Source organism: Cryptomeria japonica, chromosome 7, assembly GCF_030272615.1.
Source record: "Cryptomeria japonica chromosome 7, Sugi_1.0, whole genome shotgun sequence".
NCBI classification, from domain to species: Eukaryota; Viridiplantae; Streptophyta; class Pinopsida; order Cupressales; family Cupressaceae; genus Cryptomeria; species Cryptomeria japonica.
In genome coordinates, this window is record NC_081411.1 from 184323752 (window position 1) to 184344984 (window position 21233).

The following is a 21233-nucleotide window of genomic DNA, read 5'->3' on the forward strand; positions in this document are numbered from 1 at the left end:
ACAGCTTTATCAAAATATCCCAATTGTTTAACTGTGCTCAACGTACAAATATTCAGACCTGCTCCTCCATCTATCAGGACTCGTTTGATTTTATGTTTGTGTATGAAGGCTTCAATGTGTAAAGGTGCATTATGTGGCTGACTTACGGAGGCGTCATCGGCTTCTGTGAATGTAAGGGAATGTGGAATGGAAAGGTATCCCACCATGGCTTGAAACCGGTCCACATTTAGATCAGTAGGGACAGAAGTGTCTCTCAAAGTTTTGTCAAGAATGGATTTATGTGCGGGGGATATGCGTAGGAGCTCAAGAATGGAGATAAGCGTGGGTGTCTTCCCTAACTGTTCCACAAGGTCGTACTCAAGCTTAGTTGATGAGGAAGCAGTGTTCTTGGTTGGAGAACCTTGCAAAGTAATTTTACTTCGATGGGTTGTAACATGACATTCAGAAGTAGGTTCGGAAGAAGATCCAACACCTTTTAGGACAATCTTGGGTCTCTGAGTAGGATTCTCAAGGTTTTTGTCCTTGATGATAATAGTAGAGACATAAATTGTCCATCGAGATGTGATTGATGGTTGAATCATAGTTGTAAGGTGCTCTAGTATAGTTGGTTTGATCCTCTGTGGCTTTAGCTTTTCCTTTGTCATGTTTTGGGAATGGTTCCTTAAACATCTCGAGTTCTTGATTGGATGAGTGCCCTTCAATCTCAATGTCACCTCTATCAATGAGATCTTGTACGATGTTCTTCAGTCGATGACAATTTCCTGTCTTATGACCCTTGCTCTTATGAAATTCACAATATTCATCATCATTCCACCAATTTGGTTTAACCTTTGGTTCATATGGAGGAAAATCTGGAACCGTGATTACCTTGTTCGCCACTAGCTTTTTGAAGACTGACTCAAGTGGTTCTCCTAGTGGAGTGTACTTCCTTCGTGATCTGGAAGTTGTTTGAGTATTCACTTGATTGTTTGTAGAACTTGTTCCTGAAAAGATGAATTTGGGTCGCACTATATTGGCATCAACAACACCATCATTGACTGTGTTCTTGTTTTTATTCCAAAATCTTGGCTTGTCTTTTCCTTTAAAGTCATCTTTGTTTTCCTTGAATATCTTAATGGCTCCTTGCTCAATTAGGACCTTTTCTATTGCTAAGCCTTTTTCAATGACGTCCTTGAAGGTAGACAAACAAGCTTTCCTTAAGTCATAGCCAATGTCTTTGTTAACACTCTGGGTGAACATTTCTACCATTTGTTTTTGTGGAATTTCACAAGAGCATCTGCTGGCTAGATTTCTCCATCTTTGTAAAAATGATGCAAAAGACTCTCCCTCTTTTTGCTTGGTGTTGCACAAAGTAGTGATTGATATGTCTATCTCTATATTGTAGGAGAAATGTTGAATAAATGCCTCTGCTAAGTCACCCCATGACTTGATACCAGGTGGGAGTTGGGAGAACCATTCCATAGCTTGATCACCTAGGCTTTGTGGGAATAATCTCATCAAATATGTCTCTTCTACTGCTACTTCAATGCAAGCTATGAAAAACTATCTTATGTGTGCCTTAGGATCCCCTTTTCCTCTATACTTATCAAATTTAGGTGTCACAAAGTGTGTAGGAAAAGGAGGCATTGGAATGCTCTTGTCGAATGGATAAGGACATATGTCTCTCATTGTGTACGTTGGCTTTGGTGTATTTATGTCCTCCATTTTCTTTTGTAAGTCCCTAATTTGTTGCTCCAAATTGCTCTTAGGTGGAGATCGACTTCTTGGACCATACCCTATACTTGAGGCACCCATTGGAGGAGGAGCATGTTGCATATATGGATGATATTGATCATACACATGTTCATATGGAGGAGGTCTATAGTGATGTTGCATATATGGACCACATGGTCTAGATTCATGTTGAGGAACGAAATATCTATTTTGTCCATGTATACCATACTCTACAGGCATGTCATGTTCTAATGTGTTACCCCAAAATTTGACATGGGGTTTCCTTGTGTCCAAATTTTGAGCATGCCTTTGAATATCCAATTGCTTTGGTGATTGATCCTTAGCATTGGTATGTGATTGAGCATATCTTTCTACATAAGACTTCCATAATGGTCTACGAAGGTGAGTATCATATGCTTGACCATGTGTATGTGGGACCTCTGGTTTTTGAAACAAAGATGATGGTGATTCAGGCACAAGATGTGGTCCTCTATTTCCTCCACTATTAGGCCTCCTTTGATCCATGTTGGAGTGAGTTTTTTGCAAAGGTCGATTTTCCATTATTTGAGACGTGTCAAAATCATGAGGTATCTTGGCTCCACTTTGTGCCATCATTTGTAAGAAGTATTGTCTATCTCTCCTCATTATTTCCTCAATCAATCGATTGAAGTGGGGGTCCATAATGGATTCTTCCACATCTGCTGAATGTACTGAAAAGTTGTCCATATTGTCATTGTGTGTATCATTGTTGTTTGTAGAGCCCATGTTCTCAACATTTGGAATGTTTCTAGAGACATCCATGTCAGGTAATGTAGTGTGATCAGAATTGGAAAAGATATCATTGTCATACTCATAGACACTCATGTTTGCGGACTCTTGAGCCTCTTTAGTTTCTCTCCTAGATTTTTGAAGACGGGTTTCAACCATGAACTAGGTATTAACCAAGATGTGTGAGACTAGATGAAAACAGAAAAGGTATGGAAGACCAAGAGTTGGATGGAATGTAAATGAATCTGAGGTGTACTTACAATGTGCAAAGTGTAAGAACAAGTATGTGTGTAGTAGAGTAGGTGTGGCTTCCAAAGAGAGGATAGTTTTTCTTGATGAGGTAAGTTGACCTTGACTCTAAGTAAGACCAAATGAGACCCAAAGGTAAGAAACCTTGATGAGGGACCACTTAGCAAAGTATTGTTGTATGTAGTGTGTTGACAAAGTATAGTGAGGACAAGCAAGTGACCTTTTGACTCAAGTTTAAAAAATTGTAAATGTAAAGTGAGATATGAAGCAATGATGGACTATGTGAGACCCAAAGCCAAGTTGAATGCTAAATGAAACCTGGAGAAACAACCTAGGAAGCTCAAGAATTCTGAAATTGAATGTGTTTGTTTGCTGGATTGTAAATTTTTTTTGCAATTCTGAATATAGATGCGCTTGTATACTTCATAGACGCGGTTTCCTGACACAAATGTGGTTCTATTCAACACAGACGCACTTCTGAGATTTTTGTGAAATGCACTGTTGATTCTGGGAACACAGACGCGATTTTGCCCTTCACAGACGTGGTTATCCAGCACAAACGCTATTATGACAGACACAGACGCGTTTCTACAAAATTTGTGCATTTTTTTCCAATCTGTGAAGTCATTTTGTTGTGATCAAATCTGATTGTTTGACTGTTTTTCGTGACAAAAGGACACAGTGGTGATGAAGACCCAATGTTTGTAAGTGTCTAGACTCAAAATAATTTGAAAAAAAAAAAAAAAGTGTGTTGTTTGATGTAAAAATGTTTTGCATACACTTGAAGACACAAAAGACACAATGTTTTGCTGTTTGGTCTTGAATGTTCTGAATGTTTAAAATAAGTCAAGCACAATTCTTATGGCTGGCCAAGACAATAGTTGTTGATTCCACATGGGGTTTTACCTCCGAGGCTATGCTATTCAGAGAGGATACTTAGATGCTTGACCTCACTGGCTCCACCCTTGGCACTCACTTCTTGGGTCAGCCAAGAATCAGTCCCCACGAAAACTACCTGTGGCAAACTTTGTATCTCTACTAAGAACCGTATGTGTGTGGGCCGCTACCAGAGGTCCGATCTCCTGCCCCAACAACTAGAAGGATTTGGGCTTCTAAAACAAAAAGGTGCTAGTAAGGGCATCCGCTCGTGTGGCCATACATGCGGCACTTTTAGCTCTGTAAATACAGAAGGCTCCCAGCCGGTAGGGGTTACGCCCTACAACTGATCAAATAAATTTGATCAAACGGGTTTATGGGGAGACAGTGTCGATATGAACTAATCAACACACGTTATCCATAGTTTTCACCATGAATACATTTTTTTATAGTGGTTCAGAAGAGGTGGGTTTTCCTCGCTACCACTTGGGTCGTTCTCTTCTCACTAGTAGTCCTAATGACCACACGAGAAGACAGACCCTCTAAAGATTAAACAAAAAGAGCCTATTGCTCAAGACACAAAAGACAATGATTCAATTTTAGTGCACCAATTGAAGTGTTTTCTAGTCTATGAAAACAAGGCACACAATAAAAATCCAAAAACTCTTACCAAGGACCTGCAACAAAAGGTTGTTAGTAGGTTGGATTGTTTCAAATGATCACCCCTTCCTGCAAACACATAAGTTAGGTAAATTTTAAACCCAGAAGACTTTGTGAAAATAGGGGCCTTCAACCAAACGTTTTGCTTTCAAGACAAGCTGCACCAATTTCGTTAGCTAGATCTGAAAATGTTAGCTCAAAATAGACCAGATCTAAAACCCTAAATGCAAAACTTGAAATTGAATGAATAAACTTCAAAATTTGAAATTGATGAACACAGACGTGGTTACCCTCAACACAGATGTGGTTCTATGAGGCACAGACGCAGCTCGAAATCACAGACGTGGCTGGTTAACACAAACACGGCTTAAACCACCACAGACGCGACTTTAGGACATAAACGCAATTTCCAAAACCTGCAAAACAAAATATTGCTAATAACACAAACGCGATTTCAGTTGTCGCAGACGCACCAGAAAATAAAAAACGCGATCCGAAAGTACGCAAACGCGAAAATACCAAAATGCTGTCAAAAATGTCAGATCCGCAACTTCAGAAACACAAAATCTGCAACAAGAAGGTTAAATACAAAAGGGACAAGAGTCCCACAGGACATGCCAAAATGTTTATGGTGAAAATGGATAACAATAATAACAAAATTGAAAGGCTAAATGAATTCAACCACCAAACCCTAGCCTAACAACAACAAAGATCCACCATAACATATGAAGATTACCTAAGACAATGTAAATAAAACAAAATCACCAAGATTATGCCATCACATGTCCAATAGGGTTTTGATCTCCATTCTTCCTATCTGCATTGATCTTGCTTGATATATTTGCTCTCAGATTTTATGTGCACAAGAGCTCAACAAAGAACGAAATGTGGTTGCAAGTAGGATCGTAGTGTAGTCAATTGATCAAGTAGTTAGGGTTTGATAATGAAGGAAGCATCTCCTTATATAGAAGACACTATAAGAAATGGAGGGATAAGATTGAGAGGTGTAAAAGGAGGTCGACTATGATTAGAGGGTAGGTAGAAGAAATAATAAAATAATGAAAGGGGTAGGTAGTGTAGAAATTAAGAGATGAATGACATGTGTCATGTGTAGAAAAGGCTAATGAATTAATTAAATAAATAGAGATTTATTTAATTAATAGAGGAAATGGGATAATTAAATAAATAAATATTTATTTAATTTAGGAAAAGGATAATTTAAATAAATAAATGTATTTATTTAAATAAGAAATAAGGCTAGAAGAGGATAAATGAATTAATTAAATAAATAAAGATTTATTTAATTAATAGAAGAATTAGGCTTAGATAATTGAATAAATAAAATATTTATTTAATTGAACAGGACAATTTTAGGTGTCTACAATGAGTATTTCTATTTTTTGTAACTATTGTGATGATTTGTAAATTTTTTTGCATTACCCTCCTCTCAAGGTTAGTGTAGGAAGTTGTTCCACTACTTAACTTCCTTACATATATTATTATATGTGATCCTTGTGCTTGGATTAACATGTTATCCTATTGTGGGATAGTCATTGCACATCACATAAGACTTCACCATCATTCACTTATATCCATTTCTATAAAAATCACTTTTGCCTTGCTAGACACTAGGCACAAACATTGAAAAAATCATAAAATGTCCTTAAAAAATCATAAAAATCATAAAAAGTCCTTAAAAAATTAAAACATTTATACAACTCTGAAAATCCTAAAAATCCAAAAACATGTAATAAACATTAAAGAGACACAAACACTTCAGATGAGCATGCAGCTTTGAACTTCAATGAAATCATGTTGTGACGAGATTACGATTGAGCAGACATAATAACACATTATTAATATATCTAATTAGCATGATAACTGAATGAGAATCACTGTGGTATAAAACATATTGTCTATTTGTTTGATTATGTCTTTTGATTGTTTTGATTTTATCTTTGGGGACATGTTTTTTAGATTTTTTAGGATGTTTCTGACTAGAGATTTTATCTTCAAGATGTCTTTGACTAGAAAGGCGAGGATGGGGCATCTTCACTTGTTTGCTTCTTGTGGATTGTTCCTTAGTAATATGATAACTCATTATAGGACATGATCATCTAAGATCATCGAGGACATAACAGTCTGATGTAAACTAAGGTAATCTTTTCTTGTCTAATGTGTTTTCTTTCACGCAATTGGTATGATGATTAATTTTGGTCTTATTCATATCTAGATGAGTTTTATTCTTTTGCAATAATAAGGTTGATGATGATATAAGCACTTTAAAAATCACAAGAATTTTTCATCACCTTTCATATCCTCTTTCTCATAATTTTTCTTCTCATTAATTTTGTCTTTTCATCACATCTTTCATCTCTCTTTCATCATCTTCTTCATTCTTCTCATTGCAAAGTGCTCAATCAAATGCTTTATCCAACTAATGCATGTCTCTAAATCTTTAATCGCTTTATCAAATCAACTAACTTGCTTCTTGCAATCTCAATGTCCCTGGATCAACCAATCAATCAATCTTTGCCTCACCTTGTCTTGCACTAGCGTTACTCTCAATCAATCTTTGGATCACCTTGTCTTGCACTAGCGTTACTCTCAATCAATCTCAATCAACTTAATAAGGTTATCAGTCTGGCTATACTGATTATTTCCATCAATTGTTCAGTTACACCTCATCAATTGTGTATTTGCATCAAATGTACATGTCAACTTAATCACTTACACAATAGCAATCATCCAATGTTTACTCCTATAATCTATTGAGAGATCAATCTCCATCAATCTGTTCAATTAATCTCTTGAGGGGGCATAATCAATCACTCATCACCCTTACCAGGATATCTTTGGGGCATGTGTCAGTTGACCATCTTTTTTGACCCAACGCAATAGGCTACATTGTCTTAAAAAGGGGCAAAATGTAGACACCTAAAATTGTGCAACTTAATTAAATAAATAGATTTTTATTTATTTAATTAATTCATTTATCATTTTCTAGCCCTATCCCTATTTAAATAAATATTTTTATTTATTTAAATTATTCCTTTCCCTAAATTAAATAAATATTTTATGTATTTAATTGGCCTCACTTCCTTTATTAATTAAATAAATCTTTATTTATTTAATTAATTCATTATCCTTTTCACTCTATGTCACATGTCATTTATCTCTTAATTTTCCTATACCTACTCTCTTCAATTATTTTATTATTTTTCCTAACTACCCTCTTATTATTTTATCATTTTCTCTACTAGAGAGTTTTTTAGTGGTGAATCTTAGCCAATTGGCGAATTCCACGATTTCATTTTTCAGGAAATGGCGAATAGTCTGGGGCAGCACGGTGGTCAAATCGCCTAGAATTTTGGGGTTAATGGTCCACTGTATTCTGGCTTCACCATTGACCACATATTGTTCCATGTGGATGCCTGTAATATTCACCTGGAATCACTTAGATGTGGGTATTAAATTACCTTCGTTATTCACCAGAAATAGTAAAACTACCCTATGCCCAGGACCTATTTCACCAATGGTAAATTAAATATTCATTGCACACGTCGGTCCATTTCCCGTATTGTTAAATTTCACGTTAAGCATAATGAGGCCCAATTTGCCAATATCAATTAAAACATTATAAGCATTTGAGGACCCATTTCACCCTGCTTAAATCAAGATGCATTTTGAAATGCCTACGAAATTTGCCAAAAATGCAATCATGGATTGATATAAATACAATTGACAGTTTGAAAAACTCTTTCTTACAATTTGTTCGTGTCTGATTAGTAAATTTGGGAGCTCTTGATTCGCATTCTGCAATTTGAGTTGGAATGTCAAAGTTGATTGTAGGGCGGAGGGCCCGAGTTACAATCCTGCAACACAGGCCCAGGCATTCCTGATTCCTGATTCACAGAATTGAGAAGGCATAAAGGTAATTAATCATTCCTTCATACTTGATAGTATTAGTTTTAATTCGTAGTGAGAGGTCAAGACTCAAGATGTCAGACATGGGTGAGGCTCCTCAGGGTGGTGAAGGGATTGAGATGTCAGAAAAGGGTGAGACTGAGACTCCTCAAAGTGGTGAAGGGATTGGGATGTCAGACAAGGGTAAGACTCCTCAGGGTGGTGAAACTAAAGGGATTGGGGGGCCATCAAAATGCCCAAAACTTAAAGATACTACCATAAAGTTTTACATTGGAATTGGCAAAGTTTCTGGTCCATCAACTTCTGCAGTTGTAGAAGCCATTCACTCTCAGAAAATGAAAAAGGTTTCTTTTCTCTTGTACCAATTAAGTCACCATTCTATTTTATATATAAATTTTTAACGCTTCATTTGGTGATGCTCATTCACCTGAAAAATCATCATTTTGGTGTTTTCAATGTGACTCTAGAAGTCATGCCTATCAAATCCATTGCATCTTGCTAAGGCTCATCTTATGTGAATGATTTTGTTCTGCTTTTATTTCTCCTTGATTGTACAAATTCTTCTTCAGAATCCCTGCCAACAAGCAACGTCTGATTTCTCAGAGAAATCTGTGATCTCCCCTCTCTAACTCAGAAGCTATCCAATCCTTTTATGCCTCTGAAATTGTTGTCCTTGCTTATCTAATCAACCTCGACTGAGGAGAAACCTTCAAACTAGTCCCTTAGGAATGAGATGGCATCCAAGCCTTAAAAATTCCTTGTACATATTAGCTTGCCACCATAGTTGTCGCTAGCTCTCATGTTTGTTTAATGTTAGCATTTTTAGGTCGTGAGCTAGCGACTAGATAGTTTATGGTTAAGTTTTATGGTTATCGCCAGCTCACGAGGTTAAATGTGTGAGACTTGATCAAGCCACGAGTTGGCGATAAGTTGGTTTGGGTTTGCATCGCGAGGTCTCTAGATTTTTGGGTGTTGGCATCTTATGTTAGCGAGGTGGAGATTATTAATGAAATTTCTTTGGTCGCAAGGTCTCGAGTTGGTTTGATGTCATGCATTATAGCCACGAGATTTAGCGAGCAACTCATTTCATACAGTTGTTGCTAGCTCTCATGATTGTTTAATGTTAGCATGTTTAGGTCGTGAGGTAGCGACTAGACAATTTGTGGTTAAGTTTAATGGTTATCGCCAACTTGCGAGGTTAAATGTTTGAAGAGGTGATCAAGCCGCGAGTTGGTGACAAGTTGGTTTGGCTTTAAATTGCGAGGTCTCTATCTTTTTGGGTGTTAGCGTTTTATATTAGCGAGCTGAAGATTATTAATGAAATTGCTTTGGTCACGAGGTTTCGAGTTGGTCTGATGTCATGCTTTATAGCCATGAGAGTTAGCAAGTAACTCATTTCATATAGTTGTTGCTAGCTCTCATGTTTGTTTAATGTTAGCATTTTTAGGTTGTGAGCTAGCGAGTAGACAGTTTGTGGTTAAGTTTTATGGTTATTGCCAGCTCGCGAGGTTAAATGTTTGAAGACGTGATCAAGCCGTGAGCTTGCAAGTGAAGTGCTAGTGGTTAAGAGATAAACAGTTCTATGTTGGCGAGTACGTGAGAAGGGTTAAAGTTACCACTATCTCCAAGTCGCTACGGTGACGAGGACATAACATTTTGAGGTCGAGAATTGGCGAGTGGCAGTTTAGTTTCCCTCAGTTGCTAGATCTCGAGGTTATGAAGGCTTAGCATTTTCAGCTTGCGAGCTGGAGATAGAGTCATAAGGGCTTGTCGCTAGGTCATGAGATTTTCTAATGGGGAATCTTTCAAGCAGAGGGTTGACGACTGTGTTCCATGTGTTTTAATGACTTGACGGGGACTGTTGAGGTGCCAATATTTTTTTTTTACGTTTTGGAAAAAGGTTGAAATCGCCAATATATTTTTTTTATGGTTTGAAAATAGCTTGAAATCGCCAATATATACTTTTTATGGTTTGAAAATAGCTTGAAATCACCAATATATTTTTTTTATGGTTTGAAAATAGCTTGAAATTGCCAATATTACAATTCACCCATGCAAATATTTTTTTGGTTTTAAAAACATTACAATTTGTCAGGATTTTTCACAAACTTTGAGCGATCACGAATGATTCGCCAATGGAGATTATTATTTTTCTCCGTAAACCACAAAATTTCGCCTGTAAAATTAATATTTTCCTCGGCAATTATACACCTTTTGCTAGGTTTTTACACCTTGTCCGAAGGGGGGGGGCGGTTTTCTTAAACTTTTCCCTGTTCTCTACATACCCTTTAATCCTAGCTGACCATTTATCTTTTCACCTCTTAATCGTATCCCTCCATTTTCTAAGGTCTTCTTTATATAAGAGGATTCTTTCATCTTTATAGGATCCAAATAAGCAATTTAGCAATTGACAATCTAACATTGGAGCATACTTTTTGCATTCTAGCATTTTTATTTTGCATCCATCATATTTTAAATCTTCATTCACCATAGCTTCTTGTACTCTATTGAGAATCTTGGATTAAATCTGGATCTTAATTCCATAAGATCTCAAACATTTTCCCTCATTTACAATATGTATCTAGTCATTGGGGATCTAAGGAGGTGCACAAACATGTTGCGCCATAAAAAATTCAGTCTTAGGATGGGCTAATTTAGAACCTGAAATTGAGCAATATAGGTTCAACACCTCCAACACATTATTAATTTCCTCTTCTAAATTTTGAATGAATAGCATACTATCATCTACAAAATGCAAGTTAAGCACTGCAACATTGTGGGGAATAGAAATCTCTTTAATCAAGTTCATTCAATTGTATTTTTCTAATAAGTATCCAAGAAAATCAGCAACAATAACATATAAGAAAGGTGCTAATGGACATCCTTGTTTGATTGATTGTTGCATGGGGACTGAATTAAAAAGGGATCGATTGATGACTAATTGGGCATTGACATCATTAAAGAGCATCGTAATCTATAAACAAATCTTGGGTCCAAACCCCAAACATTGAAGAATCTGAAAGATGAAGCTCCACCACATTCTATCATATGACTCGTAAAAATCCAACTTGACCAGTAATGCATCTTGTCCTATTGATAGAGCCCATTCACTAGTTTCCCATGGCAACATTAAGTTATCGAGAATAAATTTGCCTCCAAGAAATCCTATTAGTTTAGGTCTTTCAATCTTTTTCACTATAGTTTTTATCCAAGTAGCAAGGGCTTTAGCTATAATTTTATATGAGGCATTCAAAAGAGTAATAGGCCTCCAACCAGATATAGAATCTTCATTTCTCCCTTTAGGAATTAACTTAATTAGCCCTTTATTGATAGTAGGCTTTAAAGAACCTTGTGCTATAGCCTCCAAATAAAGAAGGTAAAAATCTTCTTTGATATGTGGCCACATGGTTTGATAAAACTCAATTGAGAGCCCATCAAAACTAGGCTTTTATTAGGGGGCATAGAAAAAATAGCTCGTTCCAAGTCTTCAATAGAAAACTCACGATCTAAGAACTGACTTTACTTCAGATCGACCTTCATAGGAATGAGATCTTTCAAGATATCCTCTAATATTAATTGTCCACCATGCTAATAAACATCTTCTCTAAAAGGTTCTTATAGGATTGAAGAAACATGGATTTGATCTCTTCTGGATTGGACCAAAGAATCCTATTTTCATCATGAATTGCACTTATAAATTGTTTCCCTCTATTGCACTTATACATTGAGCCTCTATTGCCCTCCTTGCACCAATGAAGTATGGCTCATATATGTCAAACATACGAAGCCTAGTCTCAATGGAAGCAACAAAATCTTGTAAACAACTATCATTTGGATTAGACATAAGTAATTTCCTAGAATGTTCCAACTTCCCTTGAAAGGATTTTACCTTGTATTTTATTTGCCAAGCAAGTATTTTACCAAAGAAGCATAGAAACTCTACACATTGAGACACAACATAATGCCACCATTCTCTGTAAGACTCACCCTTCTTGGGTTTGGGGATGGAGTTCCAAATACCAATCAAGGTAGCCATACAAGAAGGATTCTTAAGGTACAAATTATTAAGCTTATAAGGTATTTGGTTTGTTTTGCAATTGTCTTGAGACCTCGATAAAGAGGAAAGGATAGGAAAGTGATCTAATAGTGTGGGAGATTAATCAACAATAACATAAGAACCATTGGAATCTTGCACCAACTATAGGTTGGGAGAGACATTGAACCAATTGATCTTACTATTTTTCCTATCATCTCCAAATCTACAAGTGGATTGAGTGAACCAATTATGAGTATGAGAAGAGAATTGCTTATAGACTGGATCAACAACTCCAATGCTATTTTTACAATTTAGCCATTTGTCAAATCCTTCACAACTTAGTTTAATATGGCTATTCCACTTGCGATCTCTGGAGTGTTCCACCATACTAGAATCGCTTCCTACCACCCAATCTGCATTAGGTAAATTGTTAGCCATCTAATCCCATAAAAGGCACCTCTCTTTTGCATTTTTAGGTGCATAAATAGAGCAAAATCCAATTGGTTGTCCATTAATAGAAGTGAGGGCTCACACACAACTATGTGAAGGGTCTTCTCCTTTGTTAATGAAAAATTTATAAATCCATGAAGACAATCCAATAACAGCCCCACCTCGACCATCTCTGTGGGATGTATGAAGAAATATGGCAGCTCTCCACACATTACAAAGAGAAAACTCAAGACAAGAATGATTAATTTTGACTCCCTAGAGATAAACAACATTAGGCTTCCAGTTTCTAATAGTCTGCTTAATACCATATTTGCAGTGGGTTAAAGACATCCCCCTTACGCTCCGTGATAAAATTTTGCAATTCATGGCTAAGAGGACTGATTTTCTTCCTATGGCAACATGTCAAAATAGTTGGCAAGAGCAATTGATTGGTTAGCAGAATAAGTCTCTATAGAAATAGATGAGGAGGATCTTGATCTATGTTTCACAGAAGGAGGAGGAGATGAGGAAGTATGATAGAGAGACCTCGTAGGTGAAGAACAATCAAGCGACCTCGTAAGGGGGCTAGTTTCTAACAATGGAAGGCTTTGAGGGGTTGAATGTCTATTATGAATTGTAGCTGGTCTAGAAGGCTCTTTTCTTTTCCTTGCAATTTGCCAACCATCAGACATTACTGTGTCTTTATATGAGGGGGTAGACAAAGTCTTAGAGAGCTTAACATTTCTATTTTGGTCATCTAAAGAGGAATTGGTAGGTTTTTGAATGATTGTAAGAACTTCAGAGGTAATTGGAGGTTGGGATGTAGTTTGCAACATTTGCGGGCTATTTGTGGTAGGAATTTGAGGTTGTACCACCAATCTAGTCCATTTGAGACGATAAAGTATAATCAAATGCCCGTCTTGTCGGTAGTAAAAGCATGCATTGATTTGTTTAAATAAACCAAGGGTTGGGAAAACTCGAACCTAGGACCAATGAGTTTAATGTATTTTAGGAAGTTGATTGTTCAAATCCATTTCCACGAAGACTCTAGGATGTACCCTCAAGCTAGAGAATTTACCGCGTTATTCATGCACCAAATAACTCTTCCCAATTTAAACACTCTCTCTTTGAGATAAGGCCTGAAGGCAAGGTTTAAAAAGAGAAGCTCAACTCACATCGGGTAGCGGGATTTAGATGGTCCGAATTTGGCTGCAAATAACCTAGGTCCCATATTGTAGCACAACCTAGACATGCTCAGCAAATCTAAACTTGCAGGACACATAACCCTTTCCTAGCCCTCTCATGGCTTCTATCTCCCATCCCCTAATTCTCCCAGTTTAGTTTAGCCCATTTGTAAAAATCAGTTTCAGATGGTATTCCTCTAAGAAGAAACAGAATTACAGAACGGTGTTGACAATCCTCAATGCAATCAATCACTTCATCCGGTAACATAAATTCTAAGGTTTTACTTCCACCATCGTTGTTTGCTGATGGTCCATTACTTCGCGGCACATGGTGTAGAAACCGCGTTCTTCTCTCCGTGATTTGACTCTTCTATGCTTATTCCTTGCTGATTCTCGTCCATTCTACCAGATGTAGGTGTGTCTGTAACGCTTTGACTAGGGTTTCCTCCTATCTGACGTGCTTCTTCCTTTATCCTCATAGCAAAAGTTGAAAAGCCTGAGGCGGCTACGCCGCAGGCAATACACCCACCAGACGTTACACTCACAGGGCAGTCGCTTAGGGTACGCACTTCCTTCTCCGTGACAGGACACGCTCTCCTCCTCCTCCGTGACGGTAAATAAAGCTATAATTCATTTTCTGAAACAACTTATTGCCACATTTTGGAAGTGTCGCAGTCCTGGAATATTTTCCCTCGAGCGAATCTCCTTTGTGTCATATATTTTCCACATCTTTTTGACTGCTATGCCCAGTTTCTACTTTAACGTGAGGCCACCTATTCTAATCTGTAGAGCCGTATCCATTTCACACGATAATCGTGCTGTCACATTATTTACTGATAATGTAAGCATCTTGGCTAGCATTGAAGGTAATTGACAATATAAAAGATGTCATGTCAACTAACCGAATAGCTAAACAGAGCGATCAATCACGGTAGCGTTGGCACCCTTTTGCGAGGTCGTAGTCACGGGGTTAATGTTCTCGATGGACTCCCCTCTATTGCATATATTTTCCACGCCTGTTTGACGAGATGTTCATTTTTCTCTTTAATCTTTAAAGCAAGTCTATTATTATATTATGTGGACCCGTATCCATTTTCCAGCATAATACTGTATACGGATATCCCCACCCTTCACTACTGATGTAGCCTCTGTGTTTAAAAAAGTTTATTTGAAAGAGGCGAATCTAAGGGTGGGTAGGTTAGAGAAAGGGAAGAGTCGTCACTATCCTACAAATTTGAGATCAAAACGAATCCAGATCACATTTGGACAGATACACAAAATTTATAGAATTATCTGAGAACGTAACAATTAATAATATAAGTCAGATTGTAAGGGATGAGTCTATTGTGGTTTCAAAACGGCAGTATGGATTGACTAACACGAGTGTTAGTCGTGTGTTTTACACTGTCGATTTTGCTATAAATGACCGTGATTGACTAACAGATCGCTATCACACTGTACGAAAAGTTCATTTTGAAACTAGAATAACAGCGACCGATTATAAAGCATGAACAAACTTGAAATTCAAGACCTCGCTTGCACCCAATCCAGGTCAAATCTTACATCTGATTCAAGCTGAAGAAAAATTGTGAGTCCAGCTAAACAAAAGTTGTGTAAGTCCTATGTCAATGGTCACTTTAGTTGCTGGTAAATCGTCTGTCAAATGTCACTTCAAGTAGATGGTAAATAAATAAATAAATAGCATTCTAGGATAAGGCAACGAGGCTCACGTTCCCACTGAGTTGGCAGTGTCGATGGAATCTGCTCAAAGTCTTTTTATTTCCACGCCTTTTGGACGGGTATGGGTATGCCCGCTAAACAAATAAGTCCTATGTCAATGGTCACTTTAGTTGCTGGTCAATCGTCTGTCAAATGTCACTTCAAGTAGATGGTAAATAAATAAATAAATAGCATTCTAGGATAAGGCAACGAGGCTCACGTTCCCACTGAGTTGGCAGTGTCGATGGAATCTGCTCAAAGTCTTTTTTCTTCCACGCCTTTTGGACGGGTATGGGTATGCCCATTTTCCCCATTCTTTGAACCGACGATACGTATTCCCCTTATAGACACGGCATCATTCTAGTGTTGAAGGTAGCAACACAGAAATTTGCTATGGCAACTGAGCGTGAACAGGCCAGCAAAGGGATCGATCACGACGCGTACAATGCTGCAGTAAGACCTGGAACAAAAATCGAGAGTTACCAACTTAAGGCAGCTCTCGACAGTACTACACCTGGAGGGGAAAATACTCTTCTCCATTTAGCTGCTAGTGCAGGAAATCTAAAGTTTGTTGAAAAGCTCCTACAGCTCAATCGTGAACTTGTAAAGGCTACCAATGCCCAAGGAAATACTGCGTTGCATTTGGCTGCTCAGGGAGGTTTCTCCAAAGTTGTGAAGGTTCTACTCCAACACCAACAAATTGGCGTGAATGTCCGAAACAAGCTTGGTGAAACGGTTCTGTTCAAAGCTTACGAGAGCGGCGATTCAGACACAGTGGAGGCACTGTTAGCCGTATGTCAGTCAAGTCTATGGCAAAAAACGGAGGACAAGAGGACCTGCTTATATGTTGCAATAAACAGAGGAGATTCCGGTTAGTCTTTTGCGTATTCGTTTCTATGTTCTATGTCGATATAGCATATTTAGTTAAGATCTAGGAATTTCTAAATTTAATCATTCTAGTTGTAAGACCAATCTAGCTAACCAATAGTCTAAATCTCATTATCAAGCTTTTCACCTATGTCCAAATTTTTCTTTCACTTGAAATGGCATGAGCACAATTGTATAGCAAGATCCAGCAGTTCTGTTTTTCTATTGGTAAATTTGAATGAGTTTTTCAGGAATTAAGTCTTGTTGAATAAAGGAACTCAATACTGGAATGAGATTAAGATTGTGTGAGAAATAAATTTGTGAAATGAGTATCACTAATCCTTAATTCTTATTTGATGAGGTTTTAGCCTAAGATTCATATTTCCATTTCAGATTGAAAACTAATCTTATGAATGATACAAAAATCTTTCATTTAAATATTTTTTTTAAAATTATGTTGTTCATAGTATATTACTTCAGCTCAGGTTCCTTTACAGTTGATAGCATATATATTTATAATGTTTTATTTTTCAAAGCTTATGACGTTTAATGATTTTATTGTCCATTTGTTAATTTATTTTTTTTGTTAATTTAGGGGATTAGAGCTGTTTTATGTTCTTATTTTAAATAAGGTTCGCATCACTTGAGCAAAGGTAAACTGGGCGTTCGCCTTGATAATTTTTGAACGAGATCTTATCTGATTTAAGGTAATAAATTTGGATGTCTGTTTTACAGTTCTGGCGGATCATATACTGGAGCTGTCAAATGCAAAAGATTTAATCCAAGAAAAATACAAACAAGGAGATACAATCTTACATATAGCTGTTGAAAGGAACGACGTGGATATAATAAGGCGTTTAATAAGGATTGAACCCCAACTTTGCTACTCTGTCAATGACAAAGAAGAAACTCCGCTATGTGTGGCAGTGAAATTGGGGCATCGGGAAGCAGTACAAGAGTTAATAGAGGGGAGGCCAGACGCCGTTGAAATATCAGCTAGGCGTGGAATGAATGTGCTTCACTTTGCTGCCCAAGTTAGCCAAGTGCGAATTGTTGATTACTTGAATGAAAAGCTAGGTTTATTATACCTGGTCAACAAGGGAGTCGAAGAGCCTCCAAAGGAAAAGCTCCTGCAAAGTGGAGAAAACACAGATCCGGCTGGAGAAACGGATCCTTTTTCAAAGATAAGTGAAGGAGACGAATCTCTGCAAATCGCCGCAAAAAGGCCCCTGCAAAGTGGAGAAAACACGCTTCCCGCAGAAAAGAAGGATACTTTTTCAGAGATAAGTGAAGGAGACACGCCTCTTCATATTGCAGCCAGGAAGAAAAACTTCAATGTAAGTTTCTTTCTATACTAATCTTTGGTTGCTACTGAAAATTTTTCCTTGAACCAGCTATTATGTGTTGAAATATACGTTTTGGGTTTGTGTAAGATTTCTTGACCAGATCTCGTGAACTGTTGAAATAGCTAATATTAAAATGAAATTAATGAAAGTATCTCCTCTGGAGATAGGATCTGAAGCTCATTCAGGAAAAATCAGAAATCTATAAGCATAATTGTTTTAAATAGACAATCAATTTTTATGTACTTAATTTGAGTGTGCATTTTGTAGATGGTTAAGTCGCTTCTCCGTATACGGGGTATAAACAGATTTGCCCTTAACAAGGAAGGCTTAACGGCCCTCGATATTGTGAAAGAGAACACACAGTATCACGAATCTGACAAGATAATTTCAGTGCTGGCTAGTTATCCTTCGAAGCGCAAGCCTTTCTTGTACAGCGCTCCAAAGGTGAGCGCAGAGAAACACGAGATTGCTGTAAAGATGGTGGACAAAACATATGAGGACAGGCGCAATACAGAACTAGTGGTAGCAGTTCTGTTAGCGACAATGTCATTTACGGCGGCTTTCACTGTTCCGGGCGGTTTTGTGGAGGGAGGAGAAAAGGGAGAAGGCTCACCGCTTCTGCTTGGATTAGACACCTTCAAGCTTTTTCTCATCTTTGACTGCGTGGCATTCTTTCTGTCGCTCTTCGTGGTGCTGATGTGGCAGATGAGTACACCAATCACCACAGGAGATAAAGTATTGTTCCTCTGTGTCACCAATCTATTGGTTTGCGCCACTTTTGCCTTTACAGCGTATGGCTTCATGCTTGCAGTGTACGCCATGCTTGCAGACAGAGCTCACAAGCTGGGTTGGGTCGTTCTTGGGTCGTGCTTGTTCATCTGCTCCTGTGCTAATTTCACTTTTTTCTACATGGTTGCAAAATTTTCTGTGAAGAAGGCCAGATTCAACTACTTAAATGGTCTACTTCCTTTTCTTACTGACTGGGTGGGGGAGTGGGTGTGGAAGAAACTAGAAAGATGGGGGCTTTTGGACTATGTGCGCCGGTCCATAAGCAAGTGGCTTGCCTTTTTTTATTGGGATTGCCATGAGCATATGGCTAAGAAAGATGCTGTTGAGGAAGATACGTCTCAGGATGAGAAAGAAATGGCTACGAGTAACGAAGGAAAAGCATTCTCGGTGATTCATAATGTTTGAAAAAAGTGCTTCTTATATAAGTCTAATTTTTCTGTCAAATTCCCCACGTTAAAACTTACCGGTCAAGTATGTGTCTAGTGTTTGTTGCTCATTAATCTCAATACTGGATAAGCTGCTTATAATTATTTTTATTATTGTAATCTGTTTTGATTAATAAAAAAGTTATGTGTGAAGTGTTCAAAGTTTAAAATGTCTATATGATTTTGACTGTATTCAAGTATGTCTTATAATATGAATAGTTTTCATATTATTAAAAGTGTACAAAGTATCTATACTTGTGATACATATTTATTTGAGATACTCATGTTTCCAGCTGATATGATATTTGTATGTTCCAATAATACTTTATAAATTATTAATTTTTGAATTTTATATAATTTTATATTTATAAATGTTAAATAATCATTTTTCTTTACATTAATCTTTCAACTAAACTAACTATATAATTATAAAAATGATTAAATGAATCCAAAACTAGATGACAATTGCATAGACATACTTACTTTATTAAATTATCTAAGAATTTAACAAGTCACTTTATAAAATCTAAACAAACTTAAAATTGTAAATCCAAGCCCTCCCGGACACCCAATCCACGTCAAATCTTATATCTGATTCCACCTAAACAAAAAGTGTCAGTCCAGCTAAACAAAAGTCTCCTTACGAAATAAAGGCATTCAATGATAAGGCAACGTTACCACTCTTTTGGCAGTGTCGCAGTCGTGGCATTTATCTTGTCGATGGAATCTCTCCTGTCTTTTTTTTTCCACGTCATTTGGACGAGTTAATGTCCATTCTCCCACGTCTTTTGACGGAGGCTGCGCGTTCCTTCTGTAGACACGGCATAATACTGTAGATCGAATTATTTAATGACATTATAGTGTAGCGTATTGGATAGTGCTGAAGGCAGCAGCACAAAGATTTACCCTAATGACAAAAGAGGCCAGCAAAAGTATCGATCACGATGCGTACAATGCTGCAGTAAGTCCAGGAACAAAAATTGGTAATGCCCACCATAAAGCGGCTCTCAACAGTATTACAGCTGGAGGGCAAAATACTCTTCTCTATTTAAAAGAAAACCAAGTATATATACGTACAAAGTACTCATTTGGTTATAAGGGGACTCTGTTATTTTCTTATTTTAAATGAGGTTTGTATCGCTTGAACAAATTAAGGTAAACTAGGCATTAGTAGACATCAAGTTTCCACAATCCATGAGAATTGATCTATAGTGTTTCCGGATCACATTGTTTAAGAATTGTTAGCATCTGAGCTGAAAACATTATTGATCAAACTAGGCATTCTTTAACCTTAGACATTCTTGAACGAGATCATATCTAATTTTTTTATCTTATTTTACTTACTGTAGAATAATTGTATTTTTGTTTTTGTTTTTGTTTTTATTTACATAATAAAATGACTTTCAACATAAAACCTAAACTAGCAATTCCATCTTGGTGTGCAATGGGTATGTTGAAGAGGTTTGGAAGGTCAACGAGGAAAGATTTTGGTCTTTTTTTTGCATACTTTTATGCAATACCTGAGGTCATTTGATAGGACCTATTAATTTCGAAGATAATTAGGCTCCATTTCTAATAGGATCATGTTTTATTTTCAATAGGGAAAGAGGGGGAGAGACAGGGGCAAAGATAGGGATATAAAGAGGTAGATACGGAGGGGGGATGAACAAGAGGGAGAGGTTAACAAGATGGATATGGAGAGAGAGGGAGAAATGTATGGAGGGGAAGAGGGAGATAATAAGAGAGTAAGAGATAGAAAGATAAAGGTAGAGATAGGAAGAGATATATGGAGAGAGGTAGATAGAGGGAGAGATATAGGGGTCGAAAGAGATGGAGAGATAAAGGGATAAAGATAGAAGGAGATATGGAAGAATAAATATGGAGAGAGATAAAGAGGAAATGTAATATAAACATAATGTTCGAGGAAGAGGGAAAGAGAGTGCGGGAGAAAGACATTTGGAAAGAGAGAGGGAGACCATTCTAGAGATAGAGAGTGAAAGAGGAAGATAGAGGTAGAGATGAAGATACGAGGGAGGGAGAGAAATGAAATGTAAGGGAGGGATAAAGATAAAGAGAGATGAGGAGATATAGAGGGAAAGATCTAAATGAAGAGATAAGGAGATATAGAGGAAGAGGGAGAGGGAGAGATAGATACATAGAGAGATATAGAGAGAGGTGGAGAGGGAGAGAGATATAGAGATAGAGATATAAACAAATAATGAGAAATTGAGATTGACAAATTTAG

General features: G+C 37.3%; 1 protein-coding gene across 1 annotated transcript in view; it reads left to right on the forward strand.

The window, feature by feature from the left end:
- LOC131056348 (uncharacterized) overlaps positions 1-19158 on the forward strand; it is an 80138-nt gene extending 60980 nt beyond the window's left edge. Inside the window, exons 7-11 of the mRNA XM_057990701.2 lie at positions 12996-13110; positions 14324-14455; positions 15881-16432; positions 17164-17765; positions 18042-19158. Coding sequence (XP_057846684.2) covers positions 12996-13110; positions 14324-14455; positions 15881-16432; positions 17164-17765; positions 18042-18968 — 2328 coding nt within the window. The 3' untranslated portion in view covers positions 18969-19158. The remainder of the gene's footprint in view (positions 1-12995; positions 13111-14323; positions 14456-15880; positions 16433-17163; positions 17766-18041) is intronic.
- Positions 19159-21233: the final 2075 nt, after the last annotated feature.